This window comes from Passer domesticus, chromosome Z, assembly GCF_036417665.1.
Source record: "Passer domesticus isolate bPasDom1 chromosome Z, bPasDom1.hap1, whole genome shotgun sequence".
Lineage (NCBI taxonomy): Eukaryota > Metazoa > Chordata > Aves > Passeriformes > Passeridae > Passer > Passer domesticus.
In genome coordinates this window covers 1,122,957-1,150,380 of record NC_087512.1, presented here as the reverse complement: position 1 = coordinate 1,150,380, position 27,424 = coordinate 1,122,957, and the positions used below count along the sequence as shown (strand labels likewise).

The window sequence follows — 27,424 nt, the reverse complement described above, 5'->3', positions numbered from 1 at the left end:
ACCTCCCTGGAGGGCAGGAGGAACAGGGTGCTCACTTTAAACTGCCCTTTAAAATCTAATTTTCCTTATTCTAGCACTGAGCTGCACAGCTACCACGTAACCTCAGGGCTGAAGCTGGAGGAGTCCTACCACTCTCAGCAGATACATTCACGCAGGTGCATAGTTGTGCAATAGCAGTTGCAAAAACTTCAGTCATTCAGGCATCAAGACCTGAAATCGGAGGAGAGAGACCTCTTTTACTTCTTCTCAGCACAAGGAGAGCTTGGAGAACACCACCAATCTGCAAAAGCCTGTGAGTGATGCCTCAGCTCACACTACAAGGCCACCAAGCTATCAGCACTGTGCACACACCTTCACAGGCAGCTGCCTAGATGTAAAAAATTTTTAGAAATACAGTTGCCATCATTAGAATGTTATATTCCCTGTGAAGAGTCCTTGCTTTGTTTTCCTATCTCAAACTCTCATGGTTGAAAGGAGCACAGGCAGCTCCAGTTGCAAGTTTACTAGCAGATTAACAAAAACCTTGATGAACTCCAGCATATTTCTGGTGGTTGATGTCCTAAAGGATTTTATTTATATGAAATCCATGCTTTAAACAGCTGATAGTCACTTCAAAACATGTCAAAATGACCCCTGTTCTGGTCTCAAAGGAGCTCACAAATCATAAATTTACGTAATAAATTAAACTTCCCCTGGGACAAACAACAGACTGTGAAATGCACTCGTTCAGCAACTGCTGAGAACACTCATTTCCTAATCAGGCCCTGTGGATGCAGCACACACCAACTTAACCTTATCTCCCCTCATCTGGGACTCAGACTATGTGCTCACACAGCAGCTGTGCTCCTCCAGAAGCACCGTGGTGCTCAGGTGCCAGGTTTTTCAGAGATGAATCAAACACACAACAGTGAAGAAGCTGCAGGAGCTGCACATGACCCAAAACCTGCCTGGCACAGCCCCATCCCCATTCCTGGGGAACGAGGAACCTGGGCACTGAACACCTCTTTTGGCAGCCTGGAACCCTCTGTCAGAAGCAGATCAGGAGCTGCTTCAGCTGTGGATGCTGCAGGTGACTGGCTGGAATGTCAGGAGCCACCACAGCATGGAGCTCCCCACCCGCAGCCTGGCAGAGGCCAGGGCCAGCAGGAGAGCTCAGCTGCTCAGGAGCACTTGGGGAAAGGGCCATGTGGCCAGGCTGGTGCTGGAATAAGCTCAGGGGTTGGGGTATAACATGAGATCAGGGCCAGGGACTTGAAAGTCAGGTTTTGGCTCATTATTTACAGTCTGCCAGATTCTGACATCCACTGCATGGTGTGCTGCAGCTTTGTACCAGGCATTTGGTACATCCATGATATCCCATCCCTGGAAACATCCAAGGCCAGGCTGGATGGGGCTCTGACCAACCTGATCTAGAGGAAGGTGGCCCAGTTTATTGCAGGGGGTTGGATTAGGTGTCCTTCAAAAGTCCCTGCCAACACAAACTGTTCTGCGATTCCGTGGCCTATTCCAGCACAATCAGTGGTAAATAATGGCTTGATGAAGTATTTAACACAAGGGAGGCATCTCAGTATTTTAAAGTACTTCATTACCTATTTTTCACAGAAAAATAGTATTTTAAAGTTCATTTTTTACCCTAATATTATTTTTATCCTAATAGTCCTTTCCCAGATCTTGAGGCAAAAACAACACTTGAGCTCAAACTGTGCACAGGGGAGTGTGTCCAGGAGAGCATGAGGAAGTGGGACAGTGGGGAGGGTGGGAGCCCAGCCCTTGGGTGCCTGTGCTGTGCTCTGCAGCGTTGCACATCAATTCCAAATGTCTCTTGCACTTGTGCTGTACATCCCCCAGGCCCACGGATGGGAGACAGCAACGTGGTCTGGTGGGAGGTGTCCCTGCCCATGGCAGGGGGTGGAACAAGGTGGGCTCCAAGCTGCCCTCCATCCCCATGTTCTATGACAGGAGACCACCTGCAATGCCAAAACAAATCAAAGAATCTCCTGATACACAAAAATCTGGCTCCTGCTCTCTCTGAGAAGCAGGCTGAGGGATGAGAGCAAGCTCACTGCACCTTCATCAATGTCATGGAGAGGCCCATTCCAGCAGTGGCACCCCTGTCACTCTGGCTGCTTCCAAACCTCGTGCAAAGTAACTGCAACCAGTGCCCAAACCACACAGAGAACAAGGGAGGGAGCAGGGAAAGAAAGGTGTAAACAGACGAAAAAGAGGAAAAAGAGGAAAAAGAGGAAAAAGAGGAAAAAGAGGAAAAAGAGGAAAAAGAGAACATCTCTATATGGTGAGAGCCCCAAGCCCCTAGAACATATAGAGATGTTTTCTTTTCTTATCTTCCACATGTGTAGGGATGGGAGTCACTGACACTCCCCCTTCCCACCCAGGGGAGTCACAGTGAAATCCTCCTCTGAAGCCAGTGATTGAGACTGGAATTACACAGGTGGTAGCAACATACCGCAAATTCCTTGGGTTTGGTTGGTTCTCAAGTCATCCTCAGGGAATCTATTTTTAGGCCTGCAACTGCATTTTTCCATGGCACTCCATGACCCTTCCTCCCACCCCAGTGCTGGGCAGAGCAGGGAAAGGCTGAAGACAGAGACCAGCCCTCAAAGAAACAAGACCTGAGCGAGGGGCACACGTGCTCTGAATACAAGAGTCATGGGCCTCCACCTGGAAGCTGTTCTGAGAGAGAACAGCAGCACAGAGCCCTGCAGCACACACTTCTGCCCAGAGCACCAGCACTCGGGGTTCCCAGTCTCCAGGACAAAATGCTCCAGGCGGTGCCAGAGGCAGGACACCCCCGGTGAAGGCACACAGCACGTGAACCTCATCCTTTGCTTAGAAACAGCATTAATGAATAAATGCTACTCTTTGTGTAGCTGCATCCAATACCTGCCACAGTGAGTTATTTGTTTAGATCCATGCTTGCCCTTTCTCTCAAACTCAAACTCCTCCATCTCAATTTATACTCCATACCCTACCCCATACTCAGCCTACTCCACATTCTCCTTCCTTACAATCTCTCCTGCATCTTATTTGCAGACTGACACTTGCCACTGTTAGAGAAGTAGTCATAAATGCTCTACTTTTTGCTCACCACAACCTCACAATGCTTTTCTCCAAATTAGTGTTACTTTTTACCATTCCAGCAACTGTAGATTTGCTGAATCACACAGTTTTATTATTATTTTTAAGGTGATTTAGAATTTTCTGGAGTCAGGTGAATGTACTTTTATAAAAAGAGCACATCTTTAGTTTGTACAGGTGAGGAATTTTAGCCTGGTGAGTGTCAGAAGAGGCTCCTGAAAATGAGATTTTTCATGCTCAATCCAATTAGTGTTCAGTAAATACAACTTCTCAATGCTCTGCCATCTCTTAAGTTCTCCCTCCAGTGTTAAATTTATATTGTCTTCTGCTTCGCACTCTAGATTTTTCAAATCCCATTTCAAGACCTGAAAAATCTCTCTTTATAAATAACCTCAGCAGAGGGGAAAAACACTGTTGTGTAAAACACTCTTACAAGAAAAACAGAAAGCCCAATGATTATATCATGTGTATCTTGTACTAGAGCTAAATGTTTATAAAGGGGGATTAATTTTTTTCCTCCCTGGCAAAGGCTAAAGTAAATACAACACTGGAGAAAATATGTGGCATGCACTCAACACTGAAGAAATATGTTTGGATATAGAGCAGTGAGGAACTCGAAGAAGAATCTAACACCATAAAAATTCTGAGCTTCCAGCTTGCTGTCAGTGTTCAGATCTCTCAAAGGAAAATTTGGGTGAGTTTTCCTTTGAGATGTGGTCAGACGGTGCATACAAGCTCCATTAACTGATTAGTTAGTAACAGGAATGAAAAACATTTCATAGGTTAAAGAGGTTATCAGGCAGAAACACAGAAATGAGGGCACAAAGCCTTTCCCCTCCTCCTGCTTCCTGCAACCCCACAGCTCAGGTTTTGGCTCATAGATGCTCTCTTTGTTCTTTTATTTTTTTGTTGTTATTCTAAGTCCCCTGCTGCTAATGTGGAGGACCCGGTGTGATGTCTGTGTTTGGGACAGAGAGGAATTTGGGGTGCCTGGCTCTTGGTGCCCAGGCTGGGCATCAGAACCTCTCCAGACTGGCAGGTTCACTCCCAGAGCTTGCTGCCTTCAGCTTCTGTGCAACAGCTCCCTGTCTCGCTGATTTTCAGAGATCAAAGCTCTGCTTTCACAATCACTAATGCCACATTTGGGCAATGCCTGATCTCACAGAAAACACATCCAGCCCAGGCAGGTGTGAACACACAGCCCTGCTTCTGCTGAATCAGAGCAAGAGCATGATCACCAGAGGGAAATCAATAGCTGCTCTGGTTTAGTGCCTGCCAGGAGGAGTCTGTCATGATGGCAATTTCAAACAGCTGTGGATTAGCAGCCTGAGATTACACCTGATCTGCCCTGCAACTCCTATGGCTCCAGCATTTTGACCAAGATCACTGGCTCTACAGCTGGACTTGTTCTCAAAGAGTGCCCTCAAATAAGTCCAAAAACATTACCTTTTGATCTTAACTCACTTCCATGAGCAATACTAATCCAGTATAAAACTAAAACCAACAACCATATGTGTAATTCAAACTTAACTCACGCTCCAACCCACCTGCTGAATTTACATTTTCATTTAAATGTACCAAAGTCAGCAAAGACATGACCAGCACTAGGTTCCTTGTAGCTGTTTCCAGAAGAGGGGAAGTGCATCCCTGTTACTAAACCCTGAGCTTTGAGCTCTCAGAAGGATTAATTTCCCTTCTGATCCCCCTCAGCATCCCAGTCAGACAGCACAGACTTTGGCAGGTGGAGAGGCCAGACAGAGCCCTGCCCAGCTTAACAGCATCACACCAGATGGAAAACGTCTGGATTTGCAGATGGAGGAAGAGCTTAATAGAAATACTCTCACGATGAGGTGAGACTTCCCCAAAAATGCGCACTTTAGGAGCTTCAACATGTAATTTTTTTATACATAGAACGCTGCACAACATCCCATCTTCATTACTGGAGCTCCACTAACAGTGCAGCAGAACTGCTTACATCTAATCCAGAAAGGAATGCAACAGGTAAGTCTGTCTCTGTCAGGCCTCTGTACCTTCTCCCCCCCCCCCACATACAGTTGTTTAAGATTAAGGTTTAATAGTTTTTTTTCTGGACTGAGGAAGCACAGAATCTATTCTCTTCATCTCCTGCCAGTCACCTCCCCACAAACTGCAGTTGGGACCCACTCTGTAAAACACCAAACACTTCCCAGTGCCCTTGGATTCCAGCAGCTCTGGGGTGCAGAGCAGCACAGACGTGTTGGTGTCATGGCAGCTGCCTGTTTAAAAACCGTAAAAAGAGAAACGGGGCCTGAATTTTCAAGTGTTTCAGTTTCAAGGTTTAACCTACCAAGCACTCGGGATGCCTTTGCGAGGCTGGGTCAGCTGCAGGGTGTCTAAAACGCTCCACCCAGTGGCAGAAAGCTACACCTGCCTGAAAAAGTAAATCCTGCACAGTTCTATGCAGGCAATAAATCCCACAAGTGCTTTCTTTCCCCACATGGTTCAATCAAAGAAAGAAATTAACATTTTCGTTATACTGCATAATAGAGACTGTTCATGTAAAGAATACAACTGAGCCTAAAATGGGGGGAAAAAAAAAAGTATGCACTCAGTACACTCAAAGTATGTGATTATCCCTCTAAAATCTAACACATTTCTTATCTCCCACTTCTTCCAGGACACTTAAATTCCCGTAATCCCAACTGCTCTCAGCAGAGATGCCTTAATTTCCCAAAGGCAGAAACACAGTTCTACCATTGTTACATCCAGGAAATCAGAGAACATAGCTGGGAATTAGTACAAGGATCAGGTATTCCTGCAGTTATTCTGCAATAAATGATAGGGCTTACTAGCAAAGGCAAGCTCAGACCAAAGCCTCAAGGCTCAGCACTCCTACATTATGTGGAAGATTGGCTCAGGAATCAAACATCAATGCTTCTGCTCATCTTTAATGATAACTCAGCAAGAAAAAGCCAGCGTTTTGAATCCCTGCCCATGGCACTGGGGTTGGAAGTAGATGATCTTTAATGCCCTTTCCAACCCAAACCATTCTGTGATTCTGTATTCTGAAGCACAGTAAACTGTGTTTGTGCAGGGCCTAGCACAGGTTTTGGCCTTCTGGGAATGCCATGCTCCAGGGTTAGAAGTGAAATCAGGAACTACAGAAGAGGAATGCAGAGGGATTGTCACTGGTCTCAACCATTCAACAGTTTAATTTGCACAAAGAAGACTTAGATGGGATATTGGGAAGGAATTGCTGGCTGGGAGGGTGGGCAGGCCCTGGCCCAGGGTGCCCAGAGCAGCTGTGGCTGCCCCTGGATCCCTGGCAGTGCCCAAGACCAGGCTGGAACAATCTCACCTGGTGGAGGGTGTCCCTGCCCATGGCAGAGGCTGGTATGACACAGTCTCCAAGGTCCCTTCCAACTAAACCATTCCATGATTCCATGAACACATCACTGACCTGGCTGGGTGATGTGAAAGAAGCTCCAAGTGTTACAGCTGCACTGCCTGAAGTCCCAGTAACTTCTGGGAAAGGATTTTTCACTGCCTCACTTTAGTGTGGCAAAGCCCCTCAGCAGAGGTTCTTACAGAAAATGAACAGGAATGAAAAATGGAATTATATGGGAATAAGCAGTTGGCTCACACTGCAAAGAAAGGTTACTGGCAGGAGGATGTACATCATCTGTGCTGATAACACATCTGTCAAGCTATCTGGAAGCTGAAGCTTATGCACAAAAAGTTCTCTGGAAAATAAGGTGGACATCATGATGCATTTTGCAGAACATACACCATAATTCAGGATGACGAAATGCAGCTCTCATGGCTAGAATTATGCATGAATCTCAAAGATTTGAGTGATAAAAAGGGGAAATGAAACATTATGTGCTAAATAAAGCACATGAAGGGGATTTACTGTAAACACACATTGATGAGCTCAGAAAGAACTGTTATTGCACAGGGATAAGATCCTGGAAAACTTATCCAGTTCTCTGAAAATGAGAATTCAGCAATCATCCTCAGTCAAATAAATTCCTGCCCATAAATTCCTCCATGATGGCAAAAAGAGGGGCAGCACCCATCCATGATCTCTGTGACCAGACCTGAGGGAATGACATGAAGCTCTGTAAGGGCAGGTTTAGGTTGGATATCAGGGCAAGGCTCTTCCCCAGAGGGTGCTGGCTCTGCCCAGGCTCCCCAGGGAATGGGCACAGCCCCGAGGCTGCCAGAGCTCCAGGAGCCTCTGGACACCCTGCCAGGGATGCCCAGGGTGGGGTTGTTGGGGGGCTGTGCAGGGCAGGAGCTGATCTTTGTAGGTCCCTTCCAGCTCAGATTATTCCATGCTTCTAAGATTCTAAGAAGGAACAGGGAATTAGTTATTGGTTATTACAGAAGGCACTGTGGGGTATTAAATAAAAATCCTCCTGCGAAAGATGACAAAATCCATGTGACAAATGTAATTTGAGCAGTGAAATCTCAGTAATCCCAATTTACTATGATAAGAGTAGAAAGAGGAAAACTGACACTGTATTAGATAAACATCTGGTTGGCTGCCCTACAGTGGCTGGGTTGGTTGGTTGCAGATTTTTTAATCCACATAAACAGTGCTAAATATCTCTACAGTTGTTAAAGCCACTGCATCCATGAAAAGGTGATCAGCATACTTCAATTGTTATCCATCAGCTGTAGCAACACCTGCCTTGACCCGAATTTCCTGCTAGGCTAGGCAGACAGGTTTGAGTAACTGCCTGGCTTTCACAATCCTCCCATGCCAGCAGAGAGGCAAGAAGCTGTTGTAGGTAAGGAATATTTGACAGTGGACACAGGATGAGCAGGAGTAAAGGCTGAAGTCTCTGGTGCTGCTCCAGGGCTGTGGAGAGGTGTGTGCTGTCCCTGACAGGGCTCTCCCCAGTGAGTCCCTGATGCTGCCATGCACATCAGAGCAAGCTGCAAGTGTGCATGGCAGCCTGAAGGACTCCAGTGGGCACAAAGACTTCACTTCACCCCAATGATATGTTGGTTCTGCCAAATGATTCATAACTCCAACTCCACTGCCTCTGAGGCAGCTTCCTCAAGAGCTGCACCTCCCAAACTGGTCAAGCACAGCCCCACACCAACAGACCCAAGAAATATGGGTGATACTATTAGAGGAAGTTTAAGAAAGAGATGCTAAATGCATGCAGTTACTGTGTGATAACAGCCCAGATGCAGCCCCAGCCCTTCTCAGAGGGCTGGCAGATTTTTTGGAGTTCTCTAGAAACTACCTAATAAACACCAGTTATTCCTCAAGCAGAAGAAACACTCTCTCCAAAATCCAACACTGATTTCCCAGAAGTAACAATTCTCACACTGGTTTACTTTAAAAATAAACTAACAAACAGAACACCAAGTGTTTTTTCTTTGTGTGTTATATTTATTATTCTTTTGGGAGGCACAATGAAAATTTCAGCTTCTGTTCCTTTCCCTTGCAGAACAGCAGGGTACAGGTTAACAGCCATCAATCTACAATCAATATATACTTCAGAAAGTCTCTGATTACATTTTCACATTTCCTGATAATAAAAGAGGCACATGTGCCACACAGTGTCAGTAGATGAAATAAGTTTAAGCAATACTTGCTTAAAAGGCTACACTGACTGCTATTTTAAGGCAGGTTGGGTGAAAGTTTGACAGGCAATTTCCTCAGGAAATGAAAATAATTTTGCCTACAGAAATGCATTGATTGAAAAGAGGCTTTTAGAAAATACTTCATCAGTGTGAAATTATATTGATGCCGCACTTCCTTTAGTTAGAAAGACATCAATGAATCTTTTTTGTTCGGAATTCTGACTCCTCAGTTGTTCCTTTACCTTGCAGGAAAGGCAGGCAGCGATGCTCTGGTGTCAGAGGAGGCAGGTTTCTCGGGGAATCAGCAGCTCAGGCCAGGCTGCAGTGCCCAGGAGGCCTCAGGCTGTGTTCTCAATGAGCACAGCAATGCCTTGCCCGCCGCCGATGCACGCTGACCCAACCGCGTACTTCCCACCACGGCGCCTGCTCAGAAACAGCAACAGGGAAGATCAGTTACCTGCAGGGAGCCACAGCAGCTCCTGCCCTGATTTTATGAGAGGAAACCAGCTACCAGCTGGGTGTCACTGACAATGACGTTTTAGAATGTGTATGTTGTTATTTTTCTAGTAAAATACCATGAAGTCTCAAGCGCTGTTGAAATATTTCTGAACAATGACTTCAGACATCATCTGGTTACACCCCCTGCCACAGGCACAAACTTGTTCCACTAGACCCCACCTGAACATTTCTGGAGCAGTTTTTAAACTACCTGAACACTGCTGAGGTAGTTTTTAAATGCTAGGTTTCGTACAACCACACTCCAAGAGTTCTGCAAGGTGCAAATGATCTGAAGTTTCATGGCTGAGCACTAAGACAGTGTTGCAATACAACCAAAGAGACACAGTGATCTCTACCCTGAGGGGGGAATTAAAATGCTGCTAAGCATATTAAGCAAGCTAAAAGAGCCAGAATTTCTGAAAATGGGTTAAAGGAGAGAGCAGGTGACAACAAAGTCTTTTAAAGCATCCCCTTCCAGTAGCTAAAGGACTGGAGAGGGACTTCTCACACAGGAGAGAAAGGGCAAAGGGGAATGGCTTCCACTGTCAGAAGACAGGGACAGATGGGATCTTGGGAAGGAATTGCTGGCTAGGAGGGTGGGCAGGCCCTGGCACAGGGTGCCCAGAGCAGCTGTGGCTGCTCCATCCCTGGCATCCCTGGATGGGGCTTGGAGCCACCTGGGATAGTGGAAGATGTCCCTAGGACTCCATGATTCTATGAAATGCACCACATTAAGAAGAGAACAGACTTTGCTCAAAAGCCATTTCAAAAAAATGAAACCTTCTCACAGGCTCCTGTGGGCTTAGGTGAACTATCAGATTTAGGTGAACTAATGAATGCTGTCGTAACAGGATGGGATGTGAGACAAGTGCAGGACCTGCCCTGCAGCACAGAGGTGGCAAATCCGTACAGAAAGAGGCCCATTCCAGCCAGGAGAGTTTTAGGCTGGCTGACTGGAAGAGTTCAGTCTCATGGTACCCGTGCTCAAAATCCATCCAGCAGGCATAAATCCATCCACCAGCTGTGCACCCACGCTGCTGTCTGTGTGCATACCTTAACTCATGCACCAGGTGAGCTGTGATCCGGGACCCCGAGGCCCCCAGAGGGTGCCCGATGGCGATGGCACCTCCGTTGACGTTGGTTTTCTCAGGGTCAAGGCCCAACACCTTTTCCACAGCCAGATACTGAGGTGCAAATGCCTCATTTACCTAAAGCACCAGAGAAGGGACAGAACTTTAACACCAGCCTTCAGCAGTATGTGTGCAAACAAGATTAAATGAGGTGAACTGGTCCTCCAGGTCCTTCTGAAATGTTAAATGCTGTGTTTGTAACAGCATGCTCAGCCAACATACATCTGTCAATCTAACCCAACTAAATTCAAATACTGAGCAAGTATGAGGTGTATTTTCTAAAAAAAAAGTACAGTATGTTCTGAGGCAGTGGGTCCATGAACAGCCTGCTGCTCTGACAGAACAAGGCCCTGTTCACATGTATCATAAATAAAAACATGAGCAGTCCAGCCAACGGAGTAAAACATCATGTCACATGAGGATATTTTTGTTCCACAGAATGCGATCACACCATTTCCAGTTTCCACGTGCCTGGAATTTTTGAGGTGACTGTGCAGCAGAAACTGGATGGACAGAGGTCAGGCAGGTTCCTGACAGGCAACAACACCTACATGGCATGAGTGGAATCCTTCTGCTAAAAAGATAAGGGGTAAAATCACTGCTCTTGTAAAAACATCTCACCTCTACTAAATCCATATCCTTCAGGGTCAGTCCTGCTTTCTTCAAAACCTCTGTTATTGCAGGTACAGGGCCTGTTTGGAAACCACATGCAGTTAGTTAAATTAAAAAAAAATATTAAATTAAGTATTAGAAACTTGTTTTACATAGGATAAATTCATAAAGCCTCATGAGAACCCCTCCCACAAGCCTCTGTGCAGACAATGAATTCTGGATATGTCACTCACCTGCTTTATCATAAATATAATATTTATATTATTATATAAGAGAGCTCCTATATCTCAAAACTACTTGGGTCTCCTTGCCAGCATACAGTCAGGGAAAGCCAAGAGTGTCACTACTGCAGCGCACAGAGCTTTTGAGTCAAGAGAAGTGACAGCCCCCAGGTAAAAAAAAAACAACTTCACAATGGTTGAGGCATTTTCCTTCCCAGTACTTGGTTCTATTTATTCTTTCCTCACAACTTGCAGCCTCCAGGTAAACAAAATGGGAAAAATACAGGCTGCTCTAGAGTTTGCTGGTCATGTGATTAGTTATGGGTATTGTTGTTTTGGTGTTCTTAATATAGCTGAAAATCTTCTAGTAAAAAGCCAAACATTTAATTCATTTATTCCAAACAATTAAATCCTCCCTCAGAACCACGACATGGACAACTGAAGAAAGTAAGATTTTGGGTTTCAGACTACTAAGAGTTTGGCAACAACACCGTCCTCTGGAAGAAAGCTTCCTTCCATAACCTAATATAAACTACTAAGGGAAATTAATCCCAAACACAGCTACCTAAGGAAACACACACTCCAAGAGAATTTGGAAGGGTTAATCAAATACATGCTTGTAGGAGAAACATACTGAGATGTTGGGTGGTGGCTGATCATTCCAAAACACCAACAATCCTAAATGCTACAACACCACCAAAAAACGGCGTTGAAAACACACAGCTCAAAGAATAAATACATAAAATAAGTAAAATTACCAAAAAGATAGAAAAATTAAAAGAAGTAAGGGCCCAGTTCAGAGCTCAGTGGAGTTTCAGGGAGCCCCAGGCAGCTTAACACCAGACTAAGTGCATCTTATTAGGGAAGGATTTTAGTATGCCTGTTACGCATCAGAGTAATGGCAGGGTCTCATGTAGACAACACAAAGACCCCTAATGACAGCCAAGTAAACTTTTCCCCCTCTCTCTCTTTTTTAAAACAATGAATTCTCTCACTGAACACTGTGAGACAGGACCTGCTATCAGTATGTGAAAGGACAGTGGCTCAGACTGAGCTCCTGTTTGTCAGATCTGCTGCTGTCACGTCAATAAGCCTCATCTGGTCTCTCTGAGCTGCTGGGGACAAGCTGTGGTGTGAAGGAGTTGGGATACTAAGTGATCCTCCATATGATTTATGAAGTTTTTAAACAAGCTAGAAGAGTTGCCCGAGCTAGAGAGAATGGGCTGGTTTAGGAAGAACAATGCCAGCACCAAGTCCCGCAAAAAAAAAAAAACCCTCCCTCCACATTTGCTTTGAAGGCTGTGTCAGTCAGACAGTCTGAGCAGGAAAACAAATCTGACAATGCCTCATTTGCATTTCTACTGACACACAGAACCTGCCAACAACAGCTCCTCTGAACAGAGCACAGAGAGGAAAAGCAATGCTGGGATACAATGCTGTCTGCAAACTAAAGTGAAGGGAAAAATCCTGTGGTGTCTGGATTGGCTTTGAGGGACTGTTTGCTCTAAGAGAGGAAACAGAAAATACCTAATGAGGAAACAGAAAATATGGGACTAAAGCAACAAAGAAAGAGTTTGTTTTCCCTAGCAATACCTGAACAGATGCATATCCTGGGATCCAAGCAGCCTGAGCCACTGAGTAACTGCTGAAAGGTCACAGTACCCCATCAGCAACAGGTGAGGCAGGCAACTCAAAGTTGCACATTTTATTAAGGGACTTAGAGCTTACAGGAAACAAAAGTGAATTTTAGGAGAAAACGGTTTTACAAAAATGTCTGAGTGTTTGTTTCCTTGACTAAAAGAGACAGTAAAAAAGGGGAAGAAGGAAGAGCCTGGGGGACTATGCTCATGCTATTACTGTGGGTCAGACACTGCTCACACCCTTCCAGCCAAACTGAGGAGCAAATCTGTCCCTGTGCACAACAGGGATGGACTGACACAGCGGGCTGGACAGCAGGACACACAAACACCTTCAGAGCCACCAGCCTGAGCACAGTGAAGCATCCTTTCCTTCCTTTAGAATGCCCATGGCAAGAACATTTTAGTGCTGCTTTATGCTGTAAATGATGTGCTTTATTGCAACTCACCAATGCCCATGATGGAAGGGTCACAGCCAGCTGAGTGATAAGCTACTACTCTTGCCAGAGGAGTGAGACTGTGCTTTTTAAGTGCTGATTCACTGGCAAGGATGACTGCACCAGCGCCATCACACACACCCTGGCAGTAAGAGAGAAGCACTCTCAGTGAGAAAATACAAAGAAACAAAAAAATCCTCACACTTTTTAACCCCCAAAATCGGCTTGAGTCTAAGGTACTATAATTAACATTTAACAATGTTTCTTCAAAACAACGGAAAACAATCTTGGGGAAAGAAAGTTAAATATATATAAATGTTTCATGAATTCCAGTGTGTTAGAAAACTAAGTCTTTCCTGCATTGGAAATATGATTCTGCTGACTTGCAAGAACATTATTAATAATGGATAATGTATGTGCTATTAATTATAAAAGATACTTTACAGACACCCACACTTACTGTGGCTATGATCTATTTTAGGTATGAATTCAGACTATGATCACAGCACTCCATCTGGCCCAAAGAACTTTAATCAATTAATTAAGATAATGACTGTGAGAGGAACAGTCCACAATGACATGCTGCTAAGCACTGAGTATATTCTGGGTAAGACCAAAATGTGGTTTGTGGGAGTGAGGACAGTAGCTGTGGTACAAAGATGAGCAGCAGCAGTATGCCCACTGAAAAAATGTAGGTTTAAAGCAAGTAAGTTCAGTTACCAGTGCCCCCCAAAAAAGTAGAGTGGCTACACAACCACTGCAGCCCCAACTGCACAACTCAAAGCTGATGAGGAAATGCCAATGCCTTACTGCAATATGAGTGGCAATCCACAGAATCAAATTTAGGACTTAGGAGCTGACTGAAGGATCCCCTGGCACCTGCCAGGATCACCTGGCACGAGGCTGGGAGAGTCAGCTGGGGCATCTAGCTGCAGAATTAGAAGTCATTTTCGTCAGGAGACACCACTGGGAGCCAACTCGGTGAGAGATAAAAACAGTGGCAATAAATTTGGAGAGCCACAGAGGGGACATGTGCCCAAGCCAGGGGGCTGATGTACTCACTGAAGCATTCCCAGCCGTGACTGTTCCATCCTTCTTAAAGACACATGGGAGTTTTGTCAGCTGCTCCATGGTGGTCTGGGGTTTGGGGTGCTCGTCCTTTTGCATGCTTTCCTTACCCTTTTTTGTCTTCACTTCAATTGGTGCCATCTCAGCCTTAAAGTAGCCAGCATCATTAGCTGCAACCACAAAAAGGAAAATGAAAAGGACCTGATAAAAACATCAAGATGATTTCTCAGCATGACCAACAATCATATTTTCATGTGCACACAGCTTCTTGCTCTATTCAAACCAAAAGTTCAGGGACAGCAATATTTATGCTTTATTTTGTTTATTTATTGTTGGGGTTTTTGGTGGTTTTTGTGGTTTTTTAAGAAATTGGGCAAAAACTACACAAGTACACTGTCAAACTTCTCCAAAGAAAGCCTCAAATACTGAAAGTTTATTTCGGGTTTAAATAGCTAAAGTCCTTCTGGTTTGGTTTTTTTGTCTAAACCACTAGGTTTATTTTTAGTACATATTCCCCTTTCCTGCTGCTTTATTTTACAGCCCTGTCATTTCTCAGATGACCAAGATGTAAATCTCACTCAGAGAGGAATGTGCTAAAAACCTCCTGAGCCACATTGTTTCTGTTGATAAAATACTGTATATCAATCAAAATCCTGCTCAAGGTGATCCTCCAAAGGCTCTTACTGTCAAGCAGGAATCTCAGAATGGGATTCAGCTGCCTAAACAACCTAAAACAATTCAAGTCATTGGAGGCACCTAAGATGCCCAAAAAAGCATCTGGCCAGATTGCCTAATATATAGCATGAGACAGAGATTTAAAACTGACAATGTCTGTTCTGATGTTGTTTAGCTACCTCTGGGCTTCTCAATAAATTCCTAAAAACTTTTTTCTTTCCTGATTACACACAGGGCTCTCTCTCTGCTGTGGGATAAGATGACCAGGTCCTACATGCAGAAATAAAAACAGCAAGGTAAGATCCTAGAAAACAAGAAACACAGTTTCTAGCAAAGGCTCTAGCTGCAGGAGTTAGGTAACAAGAGGAACAAGCAGAAAAGGTAATAAATGATGAAGAAATGTTACAAAAAGCACTTCTACATCCATTAGAAAAAATACAAAATCTTCCTTCAAGAGTGCAGCTGTTAAAATGCACCATCATTAGAATCTAAAACAATGCTTAGACCTTTCCTTATATTCACCTCCGGCCTGCAATGTACGTTGAGCCCCAGGATGGCCACTGCACATTCAACTGGATTTTGGCCTAAACTTCACAGAAACTGAGTCACAGAAACCTGGAATGGTTTGGGTTGGAAGGGAGCTTAAAGTCCATCTTGCTCCAACCCCCTGCCAAGGACACTTTCCACTGTCCCAGGCTGCTCCAAGCCCCATCCAGCCTGGCCTTGGGCACTGCCAGGGATCCAGGGGCAGCCACAGCTGCTCTGGGCACCCTGGGCCAGGGCCTGCCCACCCTCCCAGACACCAATTCCTGCCCAACATCCCAAAATCTGTGCCTGCCATGTGGCAGTGCAGCCATGGCCTGTGTGCTGTCCCTGCAGGCCTTGTCCCCAGTGCCTGGGCAGCTCTCCTGGAGCCCCTGCAGGCCCTGGCAGGGGCTCTCAGGTGTCCCTGCAGCCTTCTCTTGTGCAGGGGAGCAGCCCCAGCTGTGCCAGGCTGGCTCCAGAGCAGAGGGGCTCCAGCCCTGGCAGCATCTCCCTGCCTCCTCTGCACTGGCTGCAGCAGCTCCACGTCCTTCTTAGATTGGAAACCCAGAGCTAAACACCTCTGAATTATGGTTTTGGGCACATAAACCACCCAGAGAACAGTTTAAAACACAGCTCCTAAACAAACATCCCCTCTTCAGATTCCATGTGCTCTGACTGTTCAAGCATTCAAGAACATTCAATTTGCAAAAGAAAGCACAGGGTTTAGCTGAATTACAGCACATGCTGGCTCACAAGGAGGATGTGGGTCACTTTGGAAGACTGTTCTGCCGTGGAGAGGAAAGAAAGGAGTGCAGTCAGGCATGCCTGGGACAATGCTGCATCCCACCAGAGGGGCACCAACAAAGGACATTCACCAACATGAATCCTGCTCAGGCAGGAGCTGAGCCGTGACTGGCCAGTGGTGTTTGCTGCCTCAACAGCTAAGGAATGTCCCTGAGGAAGGCACGGGAAGGCAGTGGAAAGGGCCTCCCACTAATCCTTCTGAGGGGTGCAACACTTCACAGCACATTTTCAAAGTCAACCCCCTAAGAGTGTGTTATTTGTACCATGGGGCCAACAAAATCACAAATTACAGCACGCAAACAGAAGGACAGGAGCACCAAGAGCCAGAGAAACCCCGAGAACACTTTGAACCAATGCTAAAAACTGACTAGACTTGAGGCTGGTGTCACACGAACGCCTGCAGTGCTCGGTTCACTCACCAGCTTTGCACCTCTGCTGGGTTTTGAGCGCGTACCGGTCACAGTCCTCCCGTGAGATGCTGTATTTTGCAGCCAGGTTCTCAGCTGTCACTGCCATAGGTATTTTAACATGTGTGTCTGTTAGGGCTTCCCACAACGTGTCTTCCAGCTGTGGAACATCAGAAGAAGAAAATCAGAAAGCATGGAAATACTATATTTATTACAGACAGCTTCTAACTGTTCAGCGGTCTCTTAGAAACTAATGGCTCTTGGTAAAATTAATTCAGGTTACCTATAGATAATTTACTGACTTAGAATGAACACAGTGAAAAACAGTGTGCAAGTTCTTGGGTGCTATTCTAATTAATCTCCATTGCACTCTAGTGCAATTCTTTCCACTCACACGTGGCCCCAAGAGGCTCAGGGAAAGCTTTAAAAATACATTTTTAGTATTTCAGCGTATTTTGCTTCTGTATTAATTATTTATTAGAGCCCTTGTGAGCAAACTTACTGGTTGCCAGGAAGTAAATGGGAGGCACTGTGAGAAGGCACAACAGCCTAATGATTCTTTAGCTCTTTCTCTACTGTCAGGTAAAATCCCCTTACTAGAGTCAAATGTTTCTGGGGGTATAACATCTCAGGGGAGAAGATACCCAAGTTTACCTTCACTCAACCTGATAAAGGTAATCCAGTCAGTTCAGATGGGTTTTGCTATCTCTGTCAGTAGTAAAGTTCTGCAGGGTAAACCATTCATTCACCTGTCACTGTGTAATTCGGTTATCTTTATGGTAAGAACATAGCTGCACCTACTTGGTGTATCAGCAACTTTGTGAAGGTGCTGCCTGTAGGACAGTGCCACACAAGAACAGAACCAAGGACATCATATTCACCATCTTCACAATGGAAACACAGCAGGGAGAAAAAACCCAAAGGGCTGAAACACTGAAATATCCTAATTTTGCATTCTGATGTCAGTTATGACCTACTGAGTAAGTGGTGGCATGCTATTAATTTATCCTGCTGCACATTTCCCACAGTATTCACTTAGGACTTATCTTCAGAAGAAAATGTAAAGATAACTCGCTTGTCAATGGATTTAACTTCAAGGTTCCACTTTGAAATTGAGAGATGTTCACAGCTTGGAGCTATATGTGCTCTTTAGCAGTCTATCTATCTACTGCCAGCATTACTTGCTTAAACTGTGTGTGCCTCTGCTTCACAGACATTTTGTACATAGTGCTTGCAGAGGATGTACCAAGTGAACTAAATTTTGTCTCCAAGAATTTATTGGCATGTTTAACATGGAACAGGAACTCAAAAATGGTTTTGAAAAAGCTGGAAAACTGGCACACTTCACCAGATGGCCTGAACCTACTGTTTTGACACTGTCTGAATACTAGATAAACACTTTAAACTACAAATTCTGGGTCTAATCTCCAATAATTTCATTTGCAAGGATTTAGTGCCTACAATCCTGATACTAAGCAATGCTTTGCTCACAGAACAAAGGAAGTACCTTGAGCTCTGCTCCTAATCTGGTTCCGAAGCGAACCTTTCGAACCGCGTAAGGAGCCTGGCTCATGCTTTCAGCTCCGCCACACAGAACAACTTCCGACTCATTCAGGCAAATTTCCTGTCAACACAGTAAAAGAAGACACATCTAGGATTTAGCTGGCTGCTTGAGTAAGAAAATAACGAGTGTTTTAAAAGAAGAGGTTGTCACCTGCAAAGCAACGAACTTAGAATGAATCCAAACTTAGCCATGTGTGTACATGCATGAAGGGTTCACCCTTCTGTTAATGGTGGGGTCTGTCTCCTTCATGCCACGTCCCTTTTTCTTCCCTTCAGCAAAGAATGATTGTATCCATGAGGGAAGAAGAGAATATGGGTGTGCACACGTGACAGAGCAGAGGAACAAAGACATCAGGCATCGGCATGCTCGTGTGGTTTCTTTCACAAAGGGTTGTGCTTGTGGTTTTGAGCTCCCGCTCTTCTCAAAAGGAATACAAATTACACTTCAAAGCCTGAAGTAAGACCTTACAATTAAAAAAAAAAAAGGGACATAATAATTTTAGAAAACAATAGCTAGGTAGCTGCCAAAGTACCCAAAACACACTAATTCATCAATGGCAAAGCACACAAAACCTAAAAGCCCCAGTTCCTAAATGCACCATCAGAGCATTCAAAAATAGTACTTCCTTAATATGCTTCACTAAGTTTGACTTTGAGGTTTTTTATGAACTAGAATGAAAGAAAATTAAATTACCCCAGAGAAGCTATGGCTGCCCCATCCCTGGAAGTGTCCAAGGCCAGACTGGACAGGGCTTGGAGCAACCAGGGATGGTGAGAGGTGTCCCTGCCCATGGTAGGGGGTCGAACTGGGTGTCCTTTGATGTGCCTTCCAACCCAAACAGTTCCATTATTCTGTGATCTTGATATGCATTTGAGATTTCTAATTAATAACTTGTGTGTAGCAATACGTGCTGAGATGCTCCCCACAGCTACTAAAAACTTTGTGAGCACCTAAGCAGCACTGGCTGCATGGAGAAATGCCATCTTTGAAAAGGACCTCACCACCATACTTCCAATAAAAGTGGTCACATTCTGCAGCAGATTTTATCAGTGTGGAGAAACATGGGTATGGCCTTTGCAAAAAGCACTAGAAAAAACGGTTGGATATTATTGCAAACACGTAACCTTATCTTTACATTTTTCACATTTTTTCTTCTAGAGGATCAGACCTAAAATAATTCTTTAGCCAAGGAAAACCAAAAACATCCTACACAATCAACAACCTGCTTGTTCAAGTATTCATAAAAGCAACGTATGAGCAAATGAACTAAAAATCCCTGTGCTCTGACTCAATGGTTTTGGCCAACTCCTCAAAGAGAAGTTGATTTTCTTCTATTTTAAAAGAAATGGCATCATAAACTACTTAACCCATGAGAGGTTTGGATCTTTGAACAAAAGCACACTTAAAAAGCTCAGGTTGCTGCTTACACAGCCAGCCAGGTGAGAATACAAACAATGATCAAGAGATTAAAGACTCCTGGAGTCCAGTAATTCCAGTCCATACAAACAGGATCGTGAGATGCAACTGTAGCACAGCTGAGCTCCATTTCACCAGCTAACACTTGTTGCATTCCTCATATTAAACTGAGAATCACCACAATACTTGGATTTTAAGAACCAACCACACAATGTGGCATTACAGTAGCTGAACTCCTGCAAAAAGCTGTGCTGGACAATAGAAATCTCTACCAAAAATCCCAAATCTCTACCAAAAATCCCAAATCTCTACCAAAAATCCATGTCAAGACCCATCGCAAACACAAAGGACACGTTCCTAAATGTTAACAGCCTGACCAAAGCTACGACTGACACAAACACAGCTTTGTACCTGACAGCCATTGGCAATGGACTGGAAGCCAGAGCCACAGAGCCTGTTGACAGTGAGGGCTGGGACAGATATGGGAACTCCCACACGCAAACCAACGTGTCTTGCAATGTAGATGGCATCTGAGGAGCTCTGCGGGCAGAACAGGAAAGAGGCTTTGTCACACTCTTGCTGGTTTGGTAAGCAAAAAAAATTCTTGATGAAAAGTCAGAATGGTGTAATTGCATCCCAGACAGAAGATGGTGTATTTTTATCACTCACCAGAAGCACTTCAGTTTAGCTCAAGAAGACACTATCCTACAAGATCTTAATATGCATTTTAAAGAAACTGTGTTAAGTCAGCAACTTTTTTTTTTTTTTTCCTTATCCCTTATTTTCAAAACAGCACCCACACAGCAGGCTGACACAATAGCAGATCCCACCTGGCAAGCTGCAATTATTTAAAGGCAAATTAATATTGCTTAGACTAACAGGGGAAGGCCTCCCAAAACCAGAGAGAACACCTATGCTCTTGGGGAACATGCCCGAAGCTAAAATGTATCATAACAACAAAGTTCTGTGCACAGTGCTACAATACTATCCCAAGTGCAGAAAAAAAAATTAACCAAGCCACTTTTGCTGAAGAAGGGGAGTTTGAAATAGTCATACATTCATAGTTAATTAAACTTAATCAAACAATATCAATAAACCACATTAAAAAAAAAATCTACTAGCAGAGGGAAGTATGATGCAAAGGAAAAGACATTTCAAAATCAAAAGAAACTTTATCAGGAGATTGCTATATTTTATGTGAAAGCACTACAGGAGATTTGAAGCAGCAATGCTTTCCTGGGCCACAAACAGCTCTTACAAAATTGAAAAGCTGAATAAAAGAAGCTTAGATGGTAGCTGCAGGAGACAGAATAATTTAAAGCTACTCTTTTGGCTGAAAATCCAATGAAGGAATACCGCCTATTTCTTTGCTCATTGTGCAAGTTCTCAGCTACTTGCTTCTTCTGCATCCTTGAAACACAAAGTGCAAAATAAAAGTCCCCACACCTTAATAGTAATGGTGAAATCAGAATACAAAGCAAAAAAACCTAGGAATGTTCTTTGCTGTCTTGCCTAAAACAAAGATCTTCATTTGTAGGTGTGGGTAACTGCAGTTCAGTAATGCATACAGCATCCTCTTTGGAAAAGACATGATTGTCCAAATGTCTCTGCCAATCAAAGCATGTATCCTTTCAGCTCAATGGAAACCCATGTTCACTCAAAAAAAATTATATGGAAAGCACAAGAGAAATTGACTCATATCACGTACAGGCTTAACACAGAAAGGGATTTATGCAACTCAGTGAAAAACCACTGATGACCAAGTCATTAAAATGGCTGAAGCCATTAAAACAAGGGAAGCGTACCTGGGATTAGCAACCAACCAGTTAATTGACACATGCTTTTAGGAGGTCAGCTCGTCCTGTCCTGGTTTAAACTACCTCTGGCACTAAAAAAAGCAAGCTAAGCCTCGCTCCCAACAGCACCACAAATCACACAGGATACACCCCTCAAGCACAAGCAAGAAACACTAGACTGCGAGCTGCTACTGACCCCTTTCACCCCCACCCCTTCGGCTGCCAGCCAGAGGCAGCTGTCCCCAGGGCCACACCGCGGGAGCCTGAAACAGCCCCCGGAGCAGCAGATTTTCCAGGCCACCAACCTGCATGACGTTGCCCACGACGACGCTGTCGATGATCTCGGGGGGCACCTTGCCCGCGGCCAGCGCGGCTCGCGCGGCATGTTCCGTCAGGTCGGTGGCCGAGAAATCCTTCAGCAAGCCCCCGTAAGTCCCGAAGGGAGTGCGCTTGGCTGCCACGATGAACACACCTGCGGCGGGGGCAGAAACGACCCGCAGTGAACACACCCCCAGAGGGGGCAGAAATTACCCACAGGCACGGCACATGGCAGGCAGGAGAGCGCCAAGCCAGCCTCCGGCGGGTGACACCCCAAAATTCACAGAAACTTTGTAAGTGTAGGCAACGTGAACACAGGAAGCTCGAGATAAATAGTGTAATGGTGCTTCAGACAGGGAAGGCATGAAGGATTAACAGCCAGAAAGGAAAGCTGGGAAGATTCTGGGAATGCGGTGAGGTTTGACAACAAAGTAGGGTTGGATACAAATGTGGAGTCGGAGTAGGCTGCCACGTGCATCAAAAATTAGTGCTAATGCATTAAAAACATGCCAGTAACATCTAGGACATGCTGTAGTAGACACCTGTGAAAAAATTAGATAAGGAACAGTACTTTGGGTAGAGGCCATTTCTTTGTCCCAGAAAAATCAGCAGTTTTTCGGTTTATATGCAGAAACAGTTTCCACAAAAAAACAAAACAAAACAAAACAAAACAAAAACAAAACAAAAAAAAAAACCAAAACAAAAAAAAAAAAAACAAAACAAAACAAAAAAAAAACCCCACAAAAAACCAAACAAAAAACCAAAACCAAAATAAACAAAAAACCCACCAAAAAACCCCAAAAAACAACAAAAACCCACAACCCATCAAAACTCAAACCAAACAATAAAGCACAACCCCCCCAAACACTTTTTATATGCATTTCAATTTTGAGTATTTTAGCTTAAGAGGAGAAACATCCCCTAATCAAAAAATTCATGCTCCTGCCACCAGAAATACATATGCCACCTAAACTGCTTCAGCATGAATCTTCTGGCTCCTGAGAAGGAAATCCAGTTTTTACTAGGCAGGAGACCATGAGCAAGCACTTGTGTGCAAATGCACGGGCCAGGAGCAGTGGATACAAGCTCCAGCTCAGGGGAAGCCATCTCTGAACCAAAGCAAACATCTCCTGGCTGCCAGCCACACTGGCTCCCTGCTCCCACGTGCAGGAAAACAAGTGGGAGGCAGGCTGTGAACTCTCCCCCAGTTGAACCACATCGCTCACAACCCCGTCTCCACTGCTCCCATCAAACACCCAGCTATTTTAGGGAACGCTGCAGGGACACGCACAGATGTAAGAACGCAGACAAATGAAAATGCCTGCTCATTAAGCTGCTCGTGAGCACTGATTTCAGGTCATCTGATCCGTGTGACTTGGCTGTTTTGTCAGAGAGAGGGTGCTCCTCCACCCCGCAGGCATTTGCACCCCCGGGCTGCATGACTGCTAGAAAAGGACATTCCAAACTGGTCAAGGTCAAGGCTGCCCACTGACAAGGACCTGAACACAGTGTAGAGATCTAAAATGTGCAGGGAGGATGCTCAGGCCTTATCACAGAATGGTTTGGGTTAGAAGGGACTTCAAGGATCATCCAGTCCCAACCTCCCTGCCATGGCAGGGACACCTTCCACTATCCCACGCTGCTCCATGCCCCATCCAGCCTGGCCTTGGACACTGCCAGGAATCCAGGGCAGCCACAGCTTCTCTGGGAAGCCTGTGCCAGTGGCTCACATCATGGCAAAGCATCTCTTCCCAATACACAACCTGAACCTTCCTTCCTTGGCATATCTTTTCTGCAGTGAGGCCTTGACACTCACATTCTTCACCACTTGTCCTGTCCACTGATTCCCTGCCTCCTCCAAATTGTGCCAACCCTAACTGATCACAAAGCTTTGCTGCAGACCAAGCTAAAAAGAACTCTTTCTCCTCCCTCTTGGCCAGGCTGTCAGTTATCCACGTTATTTGTTCAGTCACAACCACCGTGGCGTTGCCTCACGAGCAGTCCAGGGGCGAGGATGGAACTTTGCCCTTAAACATTCCTTTCACATCGACACCACCTCTCTGTCTTTCACGGAGGCTGCTCACTGCTGCCCACTTCCCAGCAGCACCACGGGGCCAATAAACCAGCAGAGGTCACACAACAGAGGCAGCTGAACACCAACTCAGCAGAAAAGGAGGGCCTCATTTTCACTTGGATCAGTTCCGAGCCCGAGCTCACCTTCTGGCTGCTCAATAAAACAATAACTCAAGGCTCAGAGAGAGGATTGGACAGAACCAGCATGAGAAGAAGATGAAGGAGCAGCAGCACAGTCTGTGTTATGTTGAATTAACCTGGACACAGACACCCCCTCAGGGCACGTAACTCCAGAGCCTGCCAAATTTTGCTTGACTGGAGAGGCACCTGCAAATGCTACCCCCTCCCCAGAACTTCAGGAGAGGCAACAAGGGGTGGCTGAAGTGCTGAGTGAAAAAGGACTCTTTGACCTTTGACAACTCTTGATAAATTTCTATTAATTAGTTCTGTCCTACATTATCAAAGAAAGAATCCAGAGTCTCTGCAGTTTTCCAAGGTGAAAAACATGGCACGAGAGCAGAACAGTACCAAATGCATAGAGATCTGACAACTTTTGGGGAAAGAAAGCCAGGATCACTCTGAATCTTTACCAAACACTGTATTTGAGACATCTTTTAAATTGGTTTTGTTAACCACTTGCTGTCAAAGAGGGAACTGAAACACTACTTAATACTCCAACATATCTCAAATGTACTTGGTATGAAAATAATTTTTCATCAGATCCTATTCTGAAATCCTAGAAAACAATCAATAACATAAAAAAGAAAGTTGAGAAGCAAGAACGGTACATGAAAGTGTTTTGGACTGAGATAAGAGAAAATCCAGCAGTGGGCACAGAAAACTAAAATCAAACTCTTAAGGGCAAGGTGCCCTCTGTGCTATCCAGCTCAGCAAAACCATCAGAATTAACACAATGCTGACTACACAGGCCTTAGCACTGCAATCTCACACCATGACTGACATGTATGTTATTATTTAGGTACAGTCTGTCAAGTAGCAAAGTGCTGTCAAATAGATAAAAAGCCCTATTGCAATAAATTTCAATTTTGTTTTCATACAAGAGCATGTCTTAAAAGGTGTATTTTCCTCATTTTTAAGAGTCAAAGAATTTAAACAACGTAGAGCATAAATTAGTTCTTTGCACCAAACAGTTTTAGGAGCTGTGGCGACTTAAAGGAGTTTATCCTGCACTTTCAGGGCTAACACAGGCAGGGCCTGGATGTGACAAACTCCCTGTCACTGACAGTTCAGGTGTCACTCAGAGTCACTGCACGTAAACAGAGAATCACACAAATAAAGAATCACATCTTTGTTGTAAAAGACCTCTATGACCATGGAGTCCAACCATTCCCCAGCACTCCCAAGGCCACATCCACACGGTTTTAAATCCCTCCAGAGACTCCAGCACTGCCCTGGGCAGCTGTGCTAGGGCTGAACAGACCTTTCCATGGAGAAACTGTTCCTGACACACAATTCAAATTCCCAGTTACATGACAGACCACACTCCTCGCTGTTTGTTTGCAGCACAACTGAGCCAAGGGAGCTAAACACTGAACCACTGCAGAAAACAGTGCTGAACACACAGGCTGTCACTGACACTCTCCAACCCCCTCCTCACCTCCTGCACCCCCTCTGTGCTCCCCATTCCCACCCCATGACCACATTCCCACTCTCTGAACCCCAATCCCACTCTCTGAACCCCATTCCCACCCCATGACAACATTCACACTCTCTGAACCCCAATCCCACTCTCTGAACCCCCATTTCTATTCCGGACCACATTCCCACTCTTTGAGCCCCATTCCCATTCTCTGAACCCCATTCCCACCCCCTGACCATATTCCCACTCTCTGAACCCCATTACCACCCCCTGACCACATTCCCACTCTCTGAACCCCAATCCCACTCTCTGAACCCCATTCTCACCCCATGACCACATTCCCACTCTCTGAAACCCATCCCCACTCTCTGAAACCCATTCCCACCCCCTAACCCCAATCCCACTCTCTGAACCCCATTTCTATTCCGGACCACATTCCCACTCTTTGAACCCCATTCCCACCCCCTGAGCCCCATTCCCACTCCATGACCACATTCCCACCCCATGACCACATTCCCACTCTCTGAACCGCATTCCCACCCCCTGACCCCATTCCCACCCCCTGAGCTCCAATCCCACTCCCGACCACATTCCCACTCTCCGAACCCCGTTCCCACCCCCTGACCACATTCCCACTCTCTGAACCCCATTCCCACCCCCTGACCGCAATCCCACTCTCTGAAACCCACTCCCACCCCCTGACCACATTCCTACCCCCTGAACCCCATTCCCACCCCCTGAGCCCCTTTCCCACCCCATGACCACATTCCCACCCCATGACCACATTCCCACTCTCTGAACCCCATTCCCACCCCCTGAACCCCATTCCCACCCCATGACCACATTCCCACCCCCTGACCATATTCCCACTCTCTGAAATCCATTCCCACCCCCTGACCACATTCCTACCCCCTGAACCCCATTCCCACCCCCGACCACATTCCCACTCTCTGAACCGCATTCCCACTCTACGACGATCATTCCCACCCTCTGACCCCACGCAGCCCAGAGTTTTTGGGAAGTTCCTCGTTACTTCCAGCTGTCTGGCCGATCAGGCACGGACGGGACAGCGGTGAGGGAGATCCCCGGGAGGCACGGGAACGGCTCTCGCGGCTCTACTTCTGTAATTCCTGCGGGCCCCACGAGCTGCCTCGCCCTGGGGGCCCCTACAGCGCCCGAGCCCGCCCTCGGGGTGCGCCCGGAGCCCCTCAGGGATCGCGGGGGGACGGGAGGGATCGCGGGGGGACGGGATCCTCACCCCTGAGCAGCGCCATGGCCACACCGCGCCCGGCCGAGTGCGGCCCCGCCCGCACATTCGCCACGCGGAGAGCGGGAGGGGCGGCCTGCAGGCAGTTTACTTAAAGGTATTTCCTACGCGTAATTTTAGTGTCTTGATAAATGTATCGTAAATGTGGGGTGTTTATTTGTTTGGTTTTGTTTTTAAAAATTTGTGTTTGTTTGGTTTGATTTTTTTTTTCCGTGCGGTTTTGGCGAATCGGCGGCAGGGGAGCGGGGGCGGGCGGTGGCGGCTGAGGGGAGAGGAGCCCCTCCGCTCTCCTCACAGGTAATTGCAGCGTGTCGCGGTTAATTCCAGATAATCGTGGAATCCCTTCCGTTGGAAAGCACCTCCGAGATCATCGAGTCCAACCTGTCACCCCATCCCCACCTTGTCACCCAGCCCGGAGCTCTCAGTGCCACGTCCAGGCCCTCCCTGGACACCTCCAGGGATGGGCACTCCAACTCCTCCCTGGGCAGCTGCAATTCCCGACCTCCCTTTCCACGGGGAAATCCCTCCTGATGTCCAACCTGAGCCTGCCCTGTCGCAGGTGGGATCTGTAAACCTCCTCGAGGGGGTTGTGGAGGGTCGCACCCCTGAATTTGTGCACAATCCGTGGCTGACCCAGCGCTGCCCCGAATTGCAAGCTTTGGCTTCCCTGGACACGGATGGAGATGAGCAGGAGCTG

At 45.8% G+C, this 27,424-nt stretch overlaps 1 protein-coding gene across 1 annotated transcript; it reads right to left on the bottom strand.

The window, feature by feature from the left end:
• Positions 1-8,464: 8,464 nt before the first annotated feature.
• On the bottom strand, positions 8,465-26,792 carry ACAA2 (acetyl-CoA acyltransferase 2). The gene is made up of 10 exons (XM_064403876.1): positions 26,719-26,792; positions 21,775-21,941; positions 20,085-20,213; positions 18,201-18,317; positions 16,706-16,853; positions 14,277-14,452; positions 13,227-13,356; positions 10,929-10,999; positions 10,231-10,385; positions 8,465-9,102 (listed from the first exon to the last, which is right to left on the bottom strand). The coding sequence occupies exons 1-10, from the start codon at positions 26,732-26,734 to the stop codon at positions 9,018-9,020; spliced, it is 1,194 nt and encodes a 397-aa protein (XP_064259946.1). The 5' UTR covers positions 26,735-26,792; the 3' UTR covers positions 8,465-9,017.
• Positions 26,793-27,424: the final 632 nt, after the last annotated feature.